Consider the following 22,616-nt stretch of genomic DNA (forward strand, 5'->3'; position numbering starts at 1 on the left):
ATGGAAATGAGTTATGAACTCAAATAAAGATATGTCGTTCTATTAGCTGTAAGGTTGTTGCCATGCACCAATGAAGTCGTGAGTATCGATTCTGGCCAACGTTATTCGTCTGGGGCGATCGATGTCCTATATTGGATATACCTAGATCCCCTAGTCTAGGCTAAGCCTACATGGTACCCACATTCTTGGTCTATGATACCCTTGACTCTAATGGCATGGATTTACCTGTTGCTCTGTCATAGAACTGACACAATCCCAATACTATTCGACTTCCTTGTTCTTGATCATATATTGCCCTTCAGTTGTAGCTCTCCTCCAGTGGGTAACCCCCCCCCCTTTTTCCCCTGTGCCTAGCTCCCATCAGAGGCGAGCCTTGAACAGGGATGTCGACTGGGCATGAATCCAGCCATTCGAGATAGTAGAATGAATGTCACCTCATTCGAGAATATAAAAATAGATACAGAATGAATGTCACCTCATTCCAGAATATAAAAACTATATGCTTGTTTTTCTCATGATATAATGGCTTATATAACATAGTTCCTTAAACATTTTAGGGGTGTTTCATAGTATTATTTTCTTTATAGGCTTTGCCAAATAAGTGCGCTAATGGCGCCTGTAAGAAACGGATAGACTCCATCAAGACTCAGCATGAGTTTTGTCGGGGGTGTGCTCCCTGCAGTGTACAGGGTATGGACCATCCATACTGGAGTCTGGAAGGGTGTGACATATGTACTGAATGGCTGTCATGGGCTCGTACGGGCGATCACACTGTTTCTGGCTCTATGGCAAATATTAATATACAACATTTAAGAGCATGGGTAAGAGGATTCTCCAAAATCAGCCCAAAAGGTCATCTTGGCTATTTGCCAGACAAAGGTGTAAGAGATTTTCTCTTCCCCACGGCCAGAATTCAGTCGGTCAGGGGTTATGAGAACTCACCTGATAATGTCATGGTGGATCCTAATGCATCCACTGTGGTGCCCCCCTTCCTACCGGAGGATGAGGTCGAATTGGGAGAATCTGAAAATCTGGATGATGAGGGGGATCTATCTGATGCTGAGCCTCGACCCCCAATAGATCAACCGATTCCTGGCAGCATCCCTAGTAAATCGGCTCCTATGGACGTTGAGGAGGATAATGTTTCAGTCCGCACAACTGCCTCTACTAAGAGAAAGTTTGCGGCACAAGGAGCTAGGATGTCTGCAATGGAATCAAAGCTGGACAAGTTGATAGAACTACAACTTGCAAAATCTTTGGATACAGGGGCTCAGGGACAGACTCCGGAGCAAGCACAAGTGTCAGATCCACCCATTAATATAGATGATTTCCCAGATTTGAGTGGTGGAGGATGAGCCAGAGCAGTATAATCCCTGGGTGGTGGCATCACGGCTAGCTAGAGCAGTGGATGGCATCTTCTATGATAGTGATGTATGCACCCCTCTAGCTAGGTTAGAGTTTGCAAAAACCTTTTGTCCACTTGAAAGGTAGTAAGTTTAAACTTTCGATGCCAAACACCTAAGACTCTGGCTATGGTACCGGAGGAAACCATGATTTTTACCCAGGATCAGGCGAAGGGCTTCGTTTCTAATATCTGCCAGGACCTGGGAGGTAGTGCTCTGGGCATCCAGGTTCTTGCTAGGAACCTTCCTGCCAGGAAAGTACCAGTTGGTGAGAAGTTCCCATCTATCACCAATAAACTGTTCAAATGTTGGGAAAAGAACTGGGTAGAGTCAGCCGCCCATGGGACGAAGTTCTCTTTAAAGGAACTCCAGGACTTTGGAACAGTTCTGCCAGATCCCATGGATGATCTAACAAAACCATTAGCAGGCTTCACAGAGGTGATGAAGAAAGGCAAATTTCTAGCAAACCATGCCCGTTCATGCTTTTTTGCGGACACTCCTTACCTTGCCCACACCCTGTGTGTTCAGGAGTTCGAGGCGAGGAAACTATTAATGTCCTGCATTACAACCTTGACGTTAATGGAATCTCAGGCATACCACTGTGACCAGCAAAGAGATTCAGTGCTTCCAAGGTTACAAATTTGGAACATGGGCCCAATCTTCATTCACCTTCTGGAGGCTTGGGCGGCGTCCAAATTAAAACTTAGACGTGAAGCCCTGAAATTCGCTGACCAGAAGTGTACTGTATGCCAGTAAAGGAGCTCCTCTTCGCCTCCCCTATGTGTAGTGACCTCTTCCCTAGGGACCTAGTAACCAAGCTGAATAATATTGCTACCCACTGAGGTATCAAATTTGAGGAGTTACTAGGATATGACCCGGAAGCAGACCCAAGGGGGGTAAAACGCAGGAAGACAAGGTCCCTCTTCCCTCTTCCCAGAAACAATTCCCTATGCCGCACTCTCAGCCATCCTTGAAGAGCAGCAGTGCACTGCCATCTCAACAATCCCAATTTAGACAGTTCCAGGAGGCTCGAGGCGGTCGTGGAAGAGGCGGATCCTTTCAAGGGAAGAAAGGTAACAGGGGAGGACGAGGTGGTGGTAGAGGTCAATTCAACCAATGAGACATTTCAGGTTGGGGGCAGACTGAAGAGGTTCAGGAAGCCTGGAAAGTGTCCCCTTGGGCCTGTCAAGTGGTATCGAAGGTCTGCGCTGGGATTGGAAGGGCCCCTTCCGCAACAAATACTTTCATCAGCGCAGCACAAAAGAGTCGATCCTATTTGTGAACAAAATGCTAATAGAGGAAACAATAGAGAAATGCCACTTTATCAGGTTCCAGGGAAGGCTTTTCAGTGTTCCAAAGAGGGACTTTCAGGAAAGGAGAGTCATTCTGGACCTCTCTGTCCTCAACAAAGCAATAAACTGTCCTAAATTCAAAATGCTGACGATAGATCAGATAAGACATACCTTGCCAAAGGACAGCTACACCTCTTCTATCGACTTGAAAGACGCATATTGGCACATTCCAATCCAACCTCATTTTTTAGTATCTAGGATTTTGTCTGGGTCGCCATTCATTACAGATTCAAAGTGATGTCATTCGGCCTCAATATAGCCCCCAGAGTGTTCACGAAATTGACCAAAATGATCTTAGAACAACTAAGACTACAGGGGGTGAATGTCATGGTGTATCTGGACGACTGGCTGATCTGGGCGGAATCGATAGAAGAGTGTCTAGAAGCGTCCCGAATAGTGGTTCAGACCTTGCAGGGCTTCGGGTTCTTAATCAACTGGGAAAAGTCACAGCTGAAGCCAGAAAAGAAATTCAGATGGCTAGGCCTACAATGGTGTCTAGAAAGCGGAAAGCTAGCCCTACCAGAGACCTCCAGGAGGTCAATAGTAGATCAGGTAAAGAGGTTCAGAAAAACCAAGAGTTTTTCCAGAAGGAACCTAGAAGTGCTGCAGGACAAACTACTATTCGCTTCAATAGTAGATCCAGTCTTGAAAATGACTTTGAAGGATTTGAACTGGATTCTCATTTTAAAGGCAAACAAATCATTCAGAGACCACAAGGTCCCGATGAAAAGGAGGTGCAAGACAATGCTCAACCCGTGGCCATCGAATCAGGCCCTGAAATCTTCAGTCCGGCTAGTCCCGAAACCAGTCTCAGTGACCATTCATACAGATGCTTTGTCGAAGGACGGATGGGGGCGAGACACAGATCAGAACAGTGTCCGAAAAGTGGTCGGGAGCCCTCAAATCTTGCCATATCAATATCAAAGAAATGATGGCAGTGCTCCTGTCACTCAAGGGACTGAAACCCAAGAGGATCTCACATTCAGTTGTTCATAGACAACAAGCCGGTGGTACAATGCTTGAAGCGTGGGGATCAAGGTCAAAGCCATTGAATCATATAGTGCTGGGGATTATGAGATTAGCTCAGGTGAAGAAATGGACTCTGTCAGCATCCCACCTTGCGGGAGCTCAGAATGTCCTAGCGGACTCCCTCTCCAGATTCAAAGCCCAGGAACGGGAGTAGGAATTGGACAGCGGGTCATTCAGCGGGATCCTCCGAGATCACCCATATCTTCAGGTAGATCTGTTCGCAACACGCGACAATCACAAATTACCGAATTTTGTCACCCCCTATCACGACCTTCGAGCAGTGGCCAGAGACGCGCTTTCGCTGGACTGGAACCTGCTGGGGAACATTTACCTGTTTCCCCCAGCGAATTTATTAATGAAAGTAGTACAACTCTTCAAGGAGTTCAAGGGGAGGGGAGTATTGATTGCTCCAATGTGGCCGAACAGCCCTTGGTTTCCAACCCTACAGAAGCTGACTTTTCATCACAAGCCACTACATCTTCCTATTCTTTCCCAGCGGGTTCAAGGGATAACTGTCTACGCCTCCTCCTTTCTGACGAAACGCCTTCACGTGTGGACTTTCTCAGATCCCTGTGCTTCATGGAATGGTCACCTGAAGTCAGGGAATTCTTAATCACTAATATTAAGGGGAAATCCGCCAAACAGTATCAGTCAGTGTGGAACAAATTTGTCTCCTTCGTTAGGGACCGTAAACCAACTACCATTGATAATAACTTCGTGGGGGAGTTATTTGTGTTTTTATTTGATGTAAAAAAGTTGGCTTCCTCCACTATTAAAAATCACAAGGCGGCCCTTGCGGTTCCTTTAAGGTACGCATTCGGAGTAGAGGTGCATTCAGAAGTGTTTGAAATGATGATGAAATCAATGGCTCTCCGCAGGCTGAGTGAACAACCATGTGAATTATCATGGGATCTAGATATAGTCCTAGCTGCTCTGAACAGACATTCAGACAATATTATGAAATTCTTGTTAGAAAAAACGTTGTTTTTAGTGGGCCTGGCGATGGGAGCCAGATCAGCAGAGATCCATGCGCTAGAAAGAGGAGATCAGTTTTGTTCTTTCGGAAAGAATAAAGTAACCTTTTCATTCGGAGATTTTTTAGCTAAAAACGAGAATCCGTTTCATAGACGGAAACCCATATTTATCCCTTCTTTGCCCTCTAATCCGAAGCTGTGTCCAGTGGCCACAGTGAAAAAGTACCTTGATCGCACCAACCATGTCACGCAAGGGCCCCTCTTTTTGGTACCAAACGAAAGCACCCCACTTTGCCTAGAAAGCCTCAGAACCAGCATTTGTAAGTTAATTGTAGATCTATGCCCAGGATCAGATCCAAAGTCACATGACCTCCGTAAGTACGCAACCTCACTTGCCTTTTTCGGTATCTTTAGTATGGAGGACGTATCCAAGTACACGGGGTGGTCTGGGCATGGAGTGTTTGTCAAACACTATGTTAAACAAATACGAGGTGTCCAGACTGCGTGCATATCCCTCGGCAAAGTCGTGGGCAAGAGATAAGGACGCCCGGAAGGTGAATTGGCTGGCAAGAGGAACTCTTCCTTTAAAGTGAACGAGTGTTTTGAAAACCGGTAGGTTATTTTTTCCTGTTATAGTCTATTTCTTTTGCTCTTCACCAATACACAGTCTCTTCAGAGACAGCTTAAAGCTTTAGGTGGGCTGTTACAGCTGTAAAGGGAAAGGATTTTAGGTTTTGGTTTGAACCCAAGGGAAGCGAAAAAGCTTTTTTGGTTAGGGATAGTGGCTAAAAGTCCATCCTCCCTGTCAAATGTTGTTTGTGGCTTTATAAATATACAAAAGCCTCTTAAAAATGTTGTCTGGTACACCTGCATGAGGCTCTCATGGCTCCCTTTGACTAAAAAACGGGGTTTGAACCAGAAGGGAAATGAAAACCTTATTTTTAGTCTGGGAGCTGCGAGAGCCTCAGACCCTCCCAGTTAGCATTAAGCATATTGGGTTATGCCCACCCCTTCATTTGCAGGGAGTATAACTTTATAGGGAGGCGCGGCTATTCCTACGTTGGGTTGGCAACATGAGCATGCGCAGTAGATGTGTAGTCGTGTTTTGACCCGATTCGTTCGAACTAGCCACGGAAGCGCAAATGGAAAGATGTAACCAGTGGAGATGTTTAGCCATGAATTGATTCATCAATGCGGCGGATAGGGGGTCAAAGTGCAGACCTCCCGAGACCTGATATCCTATCACAATAGTGACAAGCTTCCATTAACCGGAATGAATACGTGCCAACCCTGTGCTATAAGTTCTCTGATAAGGGATTTAGCCGGGGCGCTGCCTAAGGCAGACGTAACTGCATGAGGCTCTCGCGGCTCCCAGACTAAAAATAGGGTTTTCATTTCCCTTCGGGTTCAAACCCCGTTATTTATCATTTAAATAAAGGGTTGAAGAATAATTATTTAGTATTTGGGAATTTTCTTAAAGAAATATTTTAAAAGCTAAAGATGATTGCTCTTGTCATTGTTTTAATGTGTGCTGCATTATTATGTTTGGTGTATAGAATTATGCAGGTTTTGTAGAAATAAGGTTGTAATAGAAATGAAGTAAATTTAGTACCTTTGTTTCTCTCAGGTCTCATGGACAACTGCACTCCGTCAGATTGTTGTAAATTGCTATAAATACCATGGGCGTGATGACTTGTTACCTGCGTTTAATGAAGAAGATGAAAAAAGTCAAGTATGTATAGTGTCTTTCAGCTGTTAATGATGACTTTGATTTTGATTTTTTGCAAAAGTAAATCTGTCATTTTGAAATTTCTTTATAAAAAAAATTATATGTTTAGAATAAACTTGTAGGAAAATTATTCTCAATTTCTAGAGGCTGGACAGGATATGCTTACACGGGGTGACTATGCATTGGTTTAATTTTTTTGTTTTGAAGTTTTGCTGAAGATACCATAATATCATATAACGTCTGCTGAATATGTTTAGAATGATATAAATAAGTGGTTGTTTTGATACCAAAAGCAACTGAAAGTCTTAATATCAAAGTCCATCTTAACTCAATAGGTATTTGATTTTTTGTCCTTGAAGGTCGGAGCACAGGGTAATGCTACATATTCAGGTCCAGTGGTCCAAACTATTAGTAACCCTGATGGTACTGTCTCCATTGTTCAAGTCGATCCCAATAACCCTGTTATTCAATTACCTGATGGTACAACTGCACATGTCCAAGGAATTGCTCATGTAAGTACTACTTTGTTTTCAAGTTTATTTCTTTTATTTCAAGTATTGATAATTAAACAGGTTATAACTGACTAGCAATATTGATTCTTTCATTGATCTATTGATGTTCAGTAATTTTGCTGAGAGTATTTATGCTATCAGTTTTCTAGGCAAACCTAGTTTATGAATGCTCAATTCCTGGAAAGGCAGCTTAGCAAATTCTTGGTGACTAAAAGAATTTTTAAGTTACTGTCATTGGCCAGCACTGTATCATATTATACTATTAGGAATAATTTTCCTATCCACTCTGTCACATACCATTCCTGTTGGAGTTTTAAAAGTCAGTAGAAAGTTAACTAGAAGTGCATACTTTGGTTATTCTTCTCCTTCCTTTGTATCACTGGGGAAGTCCTTGTAGTAATATCAGTTTTCCATTTGGAGTTTGTCAAGTGATTTACAGTGTTATAAAGAATATGTGAAAAATAAAATATTGGTATAGTTAGACTCCCTTCATGTAAAGGCTACGAGGTTTGTAACAGGATGCAACAGAAGTGCAGAACAACAAATCAACTCCAGCTAGTTAGATTTTTTATCCTTATTTTAATACTGTTGCTGGATTTGAATACTCACATGGCAGGTTTGTTCCTAGATCGAAATATATTTGCATATAAATATGTTGGCATGTAGTTCAAGTCCTTAATTACCAAGAAAAGAAATTCTGCCCAAACCTAAGGGGTTCTTCACTAAGCCATTGACTGATTGATCACATCTGGAGATGATGATACTCCTTGCACAATCAAGTGCTATATCCGTGATTAGGAAAAATCAGTGCATGCTGACAGTGAGGCCATGGATGCCTCTAAGTGTGATGATAAGAATCTAGTATTATAGCTGGAAGACGATAACTATGGTGAATGAAAAACTGGCTACATTTGTAGGGGCTGCAAGCCACATGAAGACTTGTTGGTGGGCTTGTAATTTGGGCAGAAGACTGGAAGGCCTTCTTGTGTAAAAAAAAAAATACCTTCATAAATAGGAAGTAGTCTATCCAGGGTCTGGTTTGCACTGATGGATTGGCTGCAATTATTCAGCTAGAGATTATGAAGTAGTTCGTAGATTGTTGTCTTGATGTTTACAGGGAAGAGTAGCTTATAAAAGAGAGTATGGGTTTGATTTGAATATCTATGAGGGATAAGTTTCATAGTAGCTGTAGGTTATCAGTATTAAAAATTAATTCCATAAGATAATCAAGTCTCATATTAAAGCTGAACTTGACCCCACGCAGCATGGGACTAAAGGGAACAGATGAGGAGTAAAGAGGAAAAAACAATGCTGATGGGGCTGAAGTGATGCTGGAAAGAACCTTAAAAGGACCAACAACAAGTTGTTATACAAGACTCACTGTAAGAAGTACCCCTACAGGGTAGGGGTTAGGAACAGCTGTAGAACCTCATTATAAAATAGTTTAAACAGCCCCTGAATCACATGTTGAGCCTGAGAGGGCTGTCCTGTATGATTTTTCATTAAATGCTTGGAACTAAGAATATGGGAAAGATGAACAGGGCTGGACAGAAAAGGCAGAAAACAATGCAGGTATGGGCCAAAGAGATCATGCAAAGAATGTTAGGCATTTCCTACTACGTGCTGCAAGAGGCACACTGGGCATACTCCCCTACAGAGGGTAGGACAACCAAGATGAGATTAAGCTAACAATAAAAACTTTGAAAGAATAACATAGGCCAATTAAATGAAGTGTTCCATGAGGTTTTCCTGTGTATCGTGCTGTATAGGGCATTCCCCCTCCTAAACATCATGGGAACTAGTAGGAGGAGCACCAGCATGGGTTTATGTCAAAAATGACTTACTTTGGTTCAAGACTGGAAAGTACCAGGCAGAGTGGGACATGTCTGTGGTATTTGCTTTCATAAATCTAAATGGGATGAACAAGGAAAGTGTTATCTTAAATTTATTTAAGATTTTTAATCTTAGAATTTGTAGGACTGTATGCCCATGCCTTTTTTCTTGTCCATATGCCCCTTAGTATGGTGTGCAAGTCGCATTCTTTGGACATTCTTGGGCTGAGGTAAGGGATCTTTACTCTATGCAAAGGGTCATCAAGACTTTTCATTTTAAAGTGAGTGTGCTCAGATTTTTGCCTTTTTCACTTAAGGTCAGTGCCTTTGAAGTGTTTAATGCTGTTAATTGAAGATATGTCAGTGTTGACAGGTTGTATGTGGGATGCCATTCATCTGTACAGTGACAAGTGATCGATGTGGACACTGGTTGTAAAAAGACATGGTTTTAGTTTGGTCCTCCTTACCTTGTTTATTGAACTTGAGCAGTCACTCTTCATTCTTGAAGAGTGTACAGTAGTGATGTTAAGTTACAGGTAAACATGACCACCCCAGTCATTGTAAGTAATCAGATGAGAAATTTTCTCAAGTTCAACATGTATGTTACAACCAAAGTCACTTGAATGTCTCCTAGAAAGTAGGAATGACTAGGAGATGACCCAGATATATTTTAGGTTGGCACATTGGCAAGCCCTGGGGTTTTCATTTTTGTGAAGAAAATCTCTGCTGAACTATTCTGTAACACTTTAATAATGAAATTAGCAAGCATTGTACATTTAAGGAGACATGGAGAACTCTAGGAGGGAACCCCCAAGGGGGATACTGCACACTGTAGGTAGTGCAAAAGTTTTAACTGCCAGGATGTGCTTTTATTCCACAGATTGTTTCAGTTACAGGCTGCTCAAGGAGCAGCCTGTAAAACAACAACAGCAAAAGGATTTTTAGTGTCCCTTTGGGCCCCGGCTGTATTGCTTTCTGCTTTTGCTTTTCTTTCCTTGTTTCAAAACAAATCCTTTGGTTCAGCCCTGTGATAGTATATAAATTACTCAGTAGTTACTTAGACAAGTTGAAAATGATAGTCCAGGAGGTAATATGTTTATGGTAGTAACGAGGCGTTATTACCAGCTCTATGGTAGGTAACCAGTGAGAATAATAATAGAGTAGGTAATATATCTAAGATATGCAGTCCCAAGGACTCGTTACAACCCTATGGATCTCCAGTATGACAGAGAGGGATGAAAAATCATAATTTTAACTTTCACCAAAGATGCCTTTAGAAGGTTGCCGTCCAAACCTAATTTGTGGTTAGCTCTACATATATTGCCTCAGTTCATAGTTGTATGGAGTGGCATGATGGCAATGTGGGTAAGGTCTCCCATCAGTGGTGGGGAAGTACTTGCCTCTGAGAATTTTTTTTTTTATTTATAAGAATTGGCCAAACTATTTTTCTGGGTGTTGAGCATATGCAAAATAAAGGCTTTGAATGTATGGAAACTGATAATTTAGAATTTTTAAATTAAAATACATAAAAATATATAGTTGTGAATTATAGGATATATTGCCTATGAGCATTGTAACTATCCAAGCCCTTGTTTTGAAGGATTGATGAATTTCTTTCATGCATAAACAAACTGATCAAAATTTCATATTAGACTGAAGTATACATGAGGTTACTTGTATTATCATGAATCACAAACATTAGTATTATAATAAGTATTTTGTAACACTATGCATGCATATATCTGTGTTTGGTGAAGCATGTAAATTCCAATTAACAAGCATTGTTTTGTAAGTTTGCTTTTCTTCTAACCTGGGATGGAGATTAGTTTACTGATTGTAGTTATGTGATCAATTCTTGAGTTATTTCACGGTTGGTGCTGTCCTGTAGGTGGCTATTGAATGAACTTGCTTAAATTGTCACTAATCGAACTTGTCAGTTCTGAGGTTATTTTTCTGTTTCTTTTAGGCTCTAGTAGTGTATGTAGCAGTGTAGCTTACTGCTGATTTTTCCACAAAGATTTCATGCAGATTTTAGGTTGTATGTTATTTATTGCATATTAAAATCTGTGCACCATGAAACTGCCAGTGTCGTTGTTTATTGGATCATGATTTAGTTTTAGAATAAGTGCTTTTAACCAGTCCTTGCCAATAATTCAAAGCTATGATGGTGCTTTACTCTGTGGTAAAATGAAGGCATTTATAGTATCAGAACCCAAGAAACAAGTCATACAGAGCTTACCTCTGAAAGAATAAAGATGTTTGATGAACTGTTTGTCTTAAGTGGTGATGTACAGTATGGGATGAAAGACTGAAGTCCTTTCCTTATATGATTAACATTTGACTAGGCAGTATTAGTTAAATTTTGACAATAGCACAGGCATAATTAGTTCAGTTTAGACAAGAGGAAGGCTCTATAAGAGGTCATACTTTCAAAAGTGACATGTCGGCTCATAAGCCAAAGGAAATTAATGAAAATTAAAATACTTTTATTTTAATGGATGCAAATACCATTGAATAGAAAGCTGCATTGATAATAGTAAGGGGCTTGAGGTTGGTATCCTGAAATATCAGAGAAAGGCCAAGTTACGTTAGCAAGTACAAATGAAAGGCCATCTGGTTTTTTAAAAGAAAATACAAGGGCATAATCTAATCATCATCATTTATATTTTTATGTCTAGTTATGCCCTTCTTGACTTAGAGCTCCTGCCACTTGCTTATATGTCGCTTGCTCATCACACCACCATATCAATTAAAATTGAGAAACTGAAGGAAAAACAGTTATCTATATTTCCCATTTCATTGAAATCATTTAGATTTGGGAGGTAATTAGGCTGCCATTTTGTCAGCTTTTCAGTTATGCTTTTAGACCTTGTTTATTCTTTAAAATTTATTAATTATATATAACCAGGATACTCATAATAGAATTGAAAATGGCTGTGGTACCTGAATTTTTCAGGAATTGGAATGAATGTATTTGACGTACAGGCAGTCCCCAGTTAACGGCAGGCTCGGTTAATGGCTATCTGGTTTTACAGCGCTTGTCTAGCAACGAAAATCGCAGATTTCTGCTTACTGGCAGTGATAATTGGGTATTGGTGCTGACACATACCTAACAGAGGCGCCGATAACTGAAAATCAGTACTTTTCGGCGCTGATAAGCCCCAAAAATCGCCAAAAAAGTGCGGGAAATCGCTGATTTTCGGTTATCACCACACCCCTAGAACAGAACCCCCACCGATAACCGAGGACTGCCTGTATATGTAATTTTTTACAATAGAGATTGCATCTGAATGTGGTATGGGGAAGGGCCAAGGGGTTTTCTTCAGTGACAATAGTAATTTTTAGATGGGGCAGTATAATGTAAGTAATGTATAAATTTCGCTCGTTCCGCATATGAACAATTAAATTTGTAATCAGGAACACTTTGAGAACCTTTCCTGTAAATGTATGCTTTGCTGATTTTTTTTTTATAATTTACTTATGTTAACTTCATAAATAAATAGAAACATATACTATATTTGTATAAGTAGGAGATGAGTAGAAAAAAAGAAAAGGAGTAAAATTGCTAGGAACACCACATACGGACCTTAACTTAGGACCAGCTTGTTGGTTAAGATATTAATGTGTTTAATTTCACAACACTTTGTAGTATTTTTAACAGTTTTCTCAGGTCTTGTGTGTAGATAGGACAGAAAAAGCAAGAACTATAATGGGTTTCCTTTTGCAATAGGAAATTGGTGCAGGAAATTAGCTTTGTATCGTAGTGCATGCTTTTATGGCTAATATCCTACATTCCAAGCAACTTGGCAGCAAAACACAGCATCTACAGTTCGTGGGGTCATATAATTACAGTGTTCTGTCGTTTACCATGAATGACCAATTATGGTATGATCCAAAGACATTATTGTTATCATGCCTTTTAGCATTCCAGTACTTTTTCCATGCATGCTTAATAACAGACTAACCTAGTTTGTGGGACTTTATTATTTCTCTGAAGATGCTTTTAGCTTTTATGTTATCTGCTTGAAATGCATGGCTCCTCCTCCTCCTGGGTGCTAGTGACTAACCTGACACATGTTAAAAAGGATGAGGTTATTGACCTTCCAGATCACAACACAGAATGGGGAATCGTTGGACGGTGAGAATGGCTCTGTGAATATAGACCTCAACCAAGTAGCAGAAGGAAGCCTGAGTCACGAAGGGACCATCATACTTACCGGAGAAGATGGATCTCAAAGTAAGCAGCTTTTCCAAGTATTTTTTTTCATTAAATGTATGAAAGTTATGATTTTGGAGTTCTTTTTCTCAGAAATAATGGAATGCTCATGGTAAATCTTGGTTTGATCTAGCTTGTTTACACAGTGATTTATGAAAAAGTTTAGTTTTTAGTAGCATATACACACAATTTAGTAGTGTACACAGAATTTGTTATGTTTGGCAAATTTTAGTTGCATATCTATCATCAAATGACATGGTATTACTCATAAAACATTTGATTTGTGGCATACACTATATGTATAATAGAGTTTGCTTGGAAATTTTCTGTCTCAAAAGCAAACCTATGTGTTCCTTTTATATTAGTAATGGAAATTGTTTTCAAGAGGAACTATCCTCCTGCAGGAGCAGTGCAATAGAAACTGGAAGAACATTAGTTAGGAAGTTCATGTGAACAAAAAACAGCAAGCTAGAAAACAAGGTCATATTTCAGAAGAAATATTTTTGTATCAAGTATGTGCATTTGAAGAACTACTCTGGGCTTATGGGCATTCATGATATTGGAAAACAATATCATTAGTTCAGATATAAATTCTAACGAAAGTTCTTCTTACTAGTGCAACCAACATCTTGAACAATTAATGTTACTAGCAATAAAACTATGGTTTTTATACATGCTAAAATGTTATTGACCACTTAGTAGTATATTGTAGTGACAGTGTCTCAATTTTTGTTGACATTCTTGAAATACAGTTTGTAGAAAGTCATGCTTATCAGTAAAGTACAGTACTGTGGAAATTAATATTATTTTCAGAAATTTTGTTTGCAGTATAAATGTTAATTTCAGATGTGTATGGGGCTAGTATAATTTTATAGAGAAAATAATTTTACTTAGTTTTGAGTTAATCTTTGGCTTTTCTGATTCAGCCTCTGTGGTTTGTTATTTTGAAAACTGCCAGAAAAAGTAATATTTACATTTTAAGGTTCATTATATATACTGTACTGTTACATTACCTGTGGTGTTTTGTAATTTTTATTATGTTTTCATCACTTTTCTTTTGCATCTATTCTTTATCCAATGTTTGTTTACTACACAGACAGTATTTAAGTACATATAAATAGTTCGTTATGCAGTGGGAAAACCTTTATAGTTCAGAATGTGACTGGTTATCCAAAAGATAGTAATTTCTTTAAAAAAGAGCCTACATCATTCTTTCAGTTGGATATCTTTTGCTGAATATGTGGTAGCCTTTTGTCATTATTCTCTTAAGGTCAACTACAGACTCTTTTTCTTTTTTATCATTCTCTCGGTTTGGTAAATTATATGTATACTTGTGAATAATTATCAGTAGAATTGTGCTGCTTGGATGAGATAGGAACTGAAGCTTATGACTCAGATGTATGTATATTACAAACATATTTAATTTTGGCTTGTGATTGTGTTTAGCTAGTTATTATCCACTTTATTTTTTTGTTGCCTTAGAAAATAATTTGTGTAGTAACTGTATATCATGGAATGTGTTTATCCAGCAATTACAAAATCTGAGGCTGTTGGCAATGGTGCAGAAGATTATAGACTTATTCTTGGGATGTTGCAAAGGCCAGAATTTCACTAGTGACTTTTATTCTAGTTATTTATGGATTTTTCTTCTAAAGGAATTAAATACCTGTCAGGAGAGCCTTTAGCAGGTACATGTCTGAACTCTCTAGAATTAAGGAGTTGACGATTTCCAGATGAATTTTGAAGGAAGACCCCTATACTTGAAGTTAATTATCAAAATGGATCATGATGCTGTTGTTCATGAGTTGTATAAGAGAACAGTTGTGCCCTGAGATGGTGCACCTTTACAAAACCTCATGTGCAAGAATGCTTTTAAGTTTGCCTTTCTTTTGGCCAATGGGGTCAGTTATCTGCTTCAGGCCAAGTTACAGATGTCAGAGGATAGATTCAAGTTTGGGATTTTCTTCATAATTGAGATCAGGTTACAAACAGGTCAGGAGGATGTCATTGCCATCTTTTTCCATTTCAACCCTCTTGGGTTTTGTTTGGTGGGGTAGATTGGATAAGTAAAAGATCAACATCCTGCAGACTTGGTGGTGTAGAGATTGTCAGTATTTGTACAATGTTTTAGTGACTATTTTATTAAAAATGTCTCATTTTTTTCAAGGAAGTACTGTAGATCCTTAGAGCATGCATTTTGGATCATTGACTGCTAGGTTAATTCTGTTCTTTTTGTCAATACAGCTTAAAAGAAATATGAGTGGTGCTCGAGTCATCATTGCAAGTGTTGGAATTATCAATCAACTCTGTGGATTGTTATAAGTACAGTGTAATCTTTTCTCACTCCTTGACCATTTTATAGCCAACTAAGCTTGCATACAACACCCATTAGGTTTTGTTTGTGGATAGTGACGGGCAGAGTATATTCTCTCTCCCAAATTGATTTTTTTGACAAGTCTTGGCCACATCCATGAAGGAAATTGTCAGAATCCTCAGTGGATTCAACTTAGCAAGTCCCTGCCTTTTAAAGCTGTGATTAATTAACTGAAATGTAATTTTATAATGAGGAAACCAAAGCCATCATGCCAGTATTAGAGCTGGATGGTCAAGATTACTTGATGAATAATAACAGTAGTAGCACTTCATCCCCACCTCCAACCCTAAGGTAAAGGGTTGGTTGCCTTGATGTGTTTTCTCTAATGCCATCCAGCATGGTTTAAGAATCTGGCTAAAGTTTTATGACTACATGTCGTTGCAGGTGTCAGCAGTGAGCCTAGCCTTTAACTAAAAAAAGTCCATCTCCAAGGCAGGACTATCCTTTTAGTTGCCTTCTATGACTCACAAATCTACGGTAATAGTATACTTACTCCTCCACCACAGGGTGAATAATAACAGTAGTACACTACAATAAATAAGCAGAGGTGTTGGACAGTCAAGTTGAAGAAATGAGGTGGGAATGGTTAGGGGCTGAAAGGCATCACCTCCCACCCTCTACAGTGTACCATGTACTTGTACTCTGTAATGTAGAAGTCCTAAAGGATCTTTATGGCCTCCCTTCACCCCTGCTATGTAACTCTATCTTTTATTTTTCCATTTGGTCTCTTTGCACTTAGCTGTTTGGTGTCTTTAATGTCATCTTGTTCCAGTTTCATCAGTATTTACAGCAGAATTAACAGCCATACAATTGGCTCTCAAGATTATAACAAAAAAAGGAATTCCTTCAGCACTCATATTGAGCGACTCAAGAAGTGCAGTTGAAGCAATAGGATCATTTAAATCAAATAATCACCTTGTCCAAAATATACAACGGGAAATACATCAGTTAATTACAAACGGCCTTCAAATTCAAATTTGTTGGATCCCAGCCCATGTAGGCATTGAGGGTAATGAGAAAGCAGATAAAGCTGCAAAATTGGCTTGTACAATCCCCCCAACTACTATGAAAGCACCCATATCAGACTGGCTAGCATCAGTTAAACCCTTAATTTATAGGGATTGGCAAAATGATTGGACAAATATACCCCCACAAAACAAACTAAAACAAATTAAGAACGAAGTTAAAAAATGGCATTCTTCTACCCAAAAGCAAAGAATCAATGAGGTTATTTTAACAAGACTCAGAATAGGACACTCCAGACTCACACATGGTCATCTGATGTCAACTCCGCACACAAACCCAATAACTTGTGAAAGATGTAACATCCCAGTAACAATCAAACACATCTTGATTGACTGTCCCAGATGGCATCATGAAAGAAAGACTTATTTACAAAATAAATCAATAAAGGATATTCTAGCAGAAGGTAATAACTTTTCAATTAATAATATCATTCTCTTCCTAAACAAAATTAAATTGACAAGTAAAATATAATCTTCCCCCTCTTTTTTTTTTTTTTCCCTCCCCCTTTTTTTTATTATTTATTTATTTAGTTAACTACTTAATTTTTTTATGTACTCTTTCCCCCATTCTTTTCCCAGCCCGAGAAGAACCCTAAAAGAGTTCAGAGGTCTGGTTAAACAAATCATTTATAACTAACTAACCTTTCCTTCTTGAGGCAAGCCATAGATGGGTACAAAATTAATGTCTCAATAGTTTTGTTCAGCTATTTTTTACCAGTAATAATAATTACCTCAAGTCTCAGCATTAGCCACTGTAAATAAATGAAGAGGTTTTGTTTATTGTATAAACTTGTAAGATATGTAGTATAATGTTTGTTTCAAAAATACAAACGTCATATTGTACTGAGGGGCCTCCTCTCAGCCTATTATCATTTTGTTTTAGCTCAGAGAGACATGGAACAGATGATGTAGTGAGCAGGTAGCTTCTCGTAGCAAGAGGGATGAAATATTCTACGTGGAGAATACTGTAAGCTCTTAATTATAAAGAGATTGACCCCATTTCTTGGACAACCAGTCATATCATAAGTGATAGGGCATGAGAGATACTTTGTGTGTGAAAGAAAAACTATTGTAAATTTTGTATTTTTCCACAGTTCCTGTTAATGTGTCAGGTTCATATCCTGTATCAGGAATGATTACTGTACCGTTACCTGTCTACCAAACTGTAGTAGCCAATATTCAAGGAGCAGATGGGCAGCCACTGCAGGTTGTTACACCAATAGTGCAAGTTCCAAAGATTGAACCAGGGCTTGAAAATGTGGAGGTTTCAGCGGGTCTCAACGCGTCGTTAGATGCTTCGACAATCATCTCTTCTGGAGGAGGACCTGTGCAGGTGGGTTTTTTCTCTGGTCAAGAGCTTGAGTACAGTAATTTTGTTGTTAACATTTTTATCATTATTTTTAGTTGGATATTTTTAGTTTTCTTTAATCCATATTCCAGCACAATGTTCTTTTAATTACTGTGCAATACATGTTATACTGGGAGGTTTAAAGTATAATGCAAGGTATGAATTTGTTTTTAAACTTACAGTAAGTTAATGATGACTTATGGAAGAAAGAGAGTGAGAGTGGGGTATGTGTTTAAGTAAGCTACACTGGACATATTATATATATGTGTGTGTGTGTGTGACAGATTATATATAGTTGCTACATAGTCACACCTCACAAGTTACAGACAAATTAATTGAGAACATTTTCTTGTATTTTCATTTTTTATTATTTTTGAAGTGTTATTCAAATGAGTTTAAGGTAAAATGGCTTGTGTTTTCAAAGGAGGAGAAAGAAAACATGAAAATTCTCTTAGATTATACAGTACAATTATAGAAAAAGTCTCCCAAAATGCTATTAGATACAATCAGTCCCAATCCTATTCATCATTTTTCTTTATTCTTTTTTCTAAATTTCTGTCATTCAGTTTTTTTTCTGGCACTTCTTTTTCATTTCATGACATTTTCCTCTTATGGACTGGTATCATCAGGTGTTCTCAATTTCCCATACTAGTTTCTATTTTTAGGCTGGGGCCATTGGGTGAAGGAGGGGTGGTAGGTAATTCCTCTCTCCCTGCCTCCCACAATGTAGATGGTATTAATCAGTAATTTTTTTTTATTAGACTATTAGACCCTACTAACCAAGTTCTGGGACTAATTTTCTTCCTGACATTTGTCAATCTGCTTGTTTCTTAGTATGTCTTTCACAGTTATTTGTCACAAATCCATATAAGTGGGTGAAAGGATTTCTGTCAAATATGCATGTGTCCGAGTATCAGTATGCCCATCACTTTCACCTTTCCATTGCAGTTCCTCATACATGGTTGAAGTTTATGTCAAACCTTCTATAAGTAAGACCATTATGCATGTATGTGCATAGTGGGATATTGTCCATCTATACATAAATGTGTGTCTCATGCATATTATTATTATTATTATTCAGAGGATGAAACCTATTCATATGGAACAAGCCCACAGGAGCCATAGACTTGAAATGCAAGCTTCCAAAGAAATGGTGTTCATTACAAAGAAGGAACTGGAGGTAAGGGGAAAGACTGAAAGAAGAGATCACTTATTAAAAAAGAAAAATAACAAATAAATAGATAAATAAATAGATAAAGTAAGTAAATTATTAAAATGCAAGATTTGTATTAGGGTAGTGATGCATTGCATCTTCACTTGAACTTGACAAGTTCCAATTGCACAACATCCTTAGGGAGACTGTTCCACAGTCCAACAGTGTGAGGAATAAAGGACCTCTGGAACTGAGAAGTTCGACAGTGAGGCATATTTACTGCATATTGGTGCTGCTGTTCAGCAAATCTGGTTGCTCTCAGCAGGAAAAAGGGGTCGGATCAATTGTGAATGTGAAAGATCTCTGTTAAAATACAACTTACGAAAAATTGACACACAAGAGACCAGCTGTCAATGGGCCAAGTCATAACTGCAAATATTAAGAAACAAAAGCCTATCATCACAAACCACTCTATCTAAAAGGGATAAATCTGGCAGAAGCAGACATCCACACCAGTGAACAGTATTCTAGTAAAGGAAGGACACATGACCTAAAACAGGTTGCATTGATTTTATCACTGTTATAAATATATGAGATCTTACAATACCTAACCTTCATGTGGCATTTGCTGACACTTTTCATTAGATGCTTCTCAAAAGTAAGATGTGAGTCAAAAGTTACACCTAGAATAATTAAAGCTTCAGATTCATTCAGCAAAGTCCCATCCACCTGAAGAGGAGGATGGGTTGGAAAATCTGTATGAGATCTGCTGATCAGTAGTTTTTTAGTTTTACTGGAGTTCAGCTTCCTACCCCACCAACTCACCATTCACTAATCAGTTCCATGTCATGATTAAGGCTAAGGGCAACTTCATTTCTCATAAGTGGAGACTTTACTACACCCACAAATGTTGCATTATTGGCATACTGAACAATCTCATTTTGTAGGCCAACAACCATATCACTTGCAAACACTAAAAATTACACTGGACCAAAATCACTACCCTGACCATCAACAGCAACTCCTGTAAGGAAATCTTGAATTAAACCTAAAACATATCCACCCACTCCAAGATTCTGAATTTTATAAATTAGTGCGTTGTGATTTACTAAATCGAAAGCAGCACTAATATCTTTTTGAATTACTGAACACTAAAAAACCTTATCAAGGTTCTCTTGCCAATGGTATATCAAATCTAAAAGGGCACTGCAGGTACCCTGTCATTGCAGCTGCTCTAAGGTTTTGGAGATTTCTGTCTAACTTTTGTCTGTGTGATTTTTTAATCAGAATGTTCTTAATGGAGAAATTGGATGGGGGTTGGTAGAAGATGCAGTGTCACAGTACTTGAACAACAGTTACAAAATTCTCTGATTATATGTATTATATTGTATATTTTTTGTTTTGTTTTGTTTTGTTCACTTTATTTGTGATCTCTTGGGTGTGTTTTTTTTTTATTGCTCTGTTTTGTATCGAGTGTTTGGTTTGTGCTTGTTATTGTGATATCTTGTGTGTGGTTTTCTTTCTTGTTATGGTATAAATAGTATGTTAAGTATGTGTCAGCAGTTGTGTGGCTCAAGTTTAATTCTGTCTGTGCAAGCTACCAGATTTTATGTTAGCGTGCATTTTTCTTTACGTTGCCAGGTGTTGGGTAGTTTGCTCTCTCAACATATACACACACTTATATTTACTTGTTTTTTCTTTAAATGTGTCTCTTCATGCTTTTTAACAGTAAGTAAATATTAAATTGAGGTGAAAGAAGTTGTATAATGTTGGCAAATCGTATATATTTTCTTACAGTATATTGTTAGTGGATGAATAAATAATAGGATGTGAGGAATCCATTCCTTTATAAGAATTGTACATATATTTCAGTTTTAAAATTGCTTACCAACATTTGGTTTTTATTTTCAGGATGATGATGATGATGGAAGTGTAGACATGGTGGATAAAGAATGAGGCGGCTTTGGTCTTTATGACAATGGGTGACTGTGAGTCCTTCTGAACTTCAGTAATGGTTGGTCTTACTGTTTCCCATTCATGTTTGTCTTTCTGCCTATCTCAGCTTTTCACCAAAGAATTAGAGTGTGATATCTGGAATACAAAGTTATATCTGTGGGTTATTATCATTTTTTCTCTCTTCGTTTAAAGGTCGAGAGTCAGAATGATCCAACTGGTTCTTGACTGTCCCAACTATTGCTTGTAGTTGACTTTTCTTTCCAGATTTTGCTCCTCTGAGCAGAATGAAACCATACTGATATGGAGACTTGAGCTGCAGCCACTAAATGTCATTATAAAAATCATCTTCATCATCATCATCATAATCATTACCTCCATATCGATAGCAGTTTGTTTTCCTTATCCAGGGAGAGAAAATTATTTTCGTAGATATTTGAAACGGTTTGCACTGGTCAGGGGATGCCCTCATGAAAGTTTTAAAATCTCCTACACAGTTTAAAATGTTATTGGTGTGGTTTACATTCTGCTGAATCCTCAAGAATTATGTCATATGACAAGGAAAGAATGATATATTCTATATTTGCTTCCTGTATAGGATGATATATGAAAGAGTAAAATTTAACCTTATTCAAAAGCAGGTGTTATTTTTCCTAAGCAGGTGTTATTTTTCCTCTATTTCTGTAAGTGAAATTCTTAAACATACAATAGGTAGTGTGCCCATCTTCACTGGTAGTAAAAAATGTACTTCAGGTACAAGGAATACAATGTTATTTCCCAAAGCAACACAAATATTTTGCCAAAGAAAATGGAAATCCAGAAGAGGTTATTTATGCCTAGTGTCAGCTTTTTTCTGTTGTAGTAGATCGAAGGCTTCACCACAAAAAAACATTATACCAGAATCATATGGAAGGTGAAGCAAACTACATTTCATTTTTACTGCATTGAGAGTTGTTTTGAATACTACTCTTTTACTGTTAAAACTCAATTTTATGATGACTGTTTGTTATGGGAGTAATTTTAAGAGCCAAAGTGAATAAAATACACAAGTTATGCTGTTGGTCATTACTGGAAAGCAGTTTTTGCAGGGTTCTGACTTGATATTTACCTAAACTTGATTTTTTCCCCAAGGGCAAGTAAAATAAAAATGACAGTAAATGTATGACATTTGAGGGCTGTAAATTGTAGTTGGGTATTGTATATGTAGTAAAAGTACTTCGTGTATGAACATATTTGATGAAGGGTTGACATTTAAGACAGACCAAGGAAAGAGAAAGGCACTTTAAAAATTAGCTTAATTGAAAGGGGCATAAATGGAGTACAGGTATTAGTTTTCAACAACGTACATAAATGGATAAAAATGTAATACTCAAAGAATTTTGTCATGAGTAAGTTTATGAATGAATAAAAGTCAGTATTTCACCACCAAAAGAATGATCTTTTTGATGCAATTTGTTTTCTAGTCATTTACATTGCCTCTTGGATATGAGTACTGAATGAAATTAAATATGTGGGTATTTTGGTGTATATTATTGTCATTTAATGTAGTTTTGCATGCTCAGCTATCACTTGGTTACGCTGAATGTAAAACCAACACTAACAGTTAAACATATTTTATATAATGTGTAGTTTTCATCCTGCAGTAAATTTCAAGTTTTGAAACAAATCCGTGAAAGAAATTTGGTCAGAATCTTCAGTGTTTTCAGTTAGTGTGTC

General features: G+C 38.1%; 1 protein-coding gene across 17 annotated transcripts in view; it reads left to right on the forward strand.

Moving 5' to 3' along the window:
* ewg (DNA-binding protein Ewg) overlaps positions 1 to 21,537 on the forward strand; it is a 52,042-nt gene extending 30,505 nt beyond the window's left edge. For 4 of the 17 annotated variants that reach the window (XM_067123671.1, XM_067123670.1, XM_067123674.1 and 1 more), the window contains exons 9-15: positions 6,386 to 6,490; positions 6,632 to 6,658; positions 6,847 to 6,999; positions 12,939 to 13,068; positions 17,541 to 17,779; positions 18,876 to 18,974; positions 20,859 to 21,041. In XM_067123671.1, the coding sequence (XP_066979772.1) occupies positions 6,386 to 6,490; positions 6,632 to 6,658; positions 6,847 to 6,999; positions 12,939 to 13,068; positions 17,541 to 17,779; positions 18,876 to 18,974; positions 20,859 to 20,903 (798 nt within the window). In that variant the 3' untranslated portion in view covers positions 20,904 to 21,041. Of the gene's footprint in view, positions 1 to 6,385; positions 6,491 to 6,631; positions 6,659 to 6,846; positions 7,000 to 12,938; positions 13,069 to 17,540; positions 17,780 to 18,875; positions 18,975 to 20,858 lie in introns of all 17 variants that reach the window. The other 13 variants (XM_067123680.1, XM_067123679.1, XM_067123683.1 and 10 more) reach the window with 11 other exon arrangements.
* Positions 21,538 to 22,616: the final 1,079 nt, after the last annotated feature.

Source organism: Macrobrachium rosenbergii, chromosome 21 (genome assembly GCF_040412425.1).
Source record: "Macrobrachium rosenbergii isolate ZJJX-2024 chromosome 21, ASM4041242v1, whole genome shotgun sequence".
Lineage (NCBI taxonomy): Eukaryota > Metazoa > Arthropoda > Malacostraca > Decapoda > Palaemonidae > Macrobrachium > Macrobrachium rosenbergii.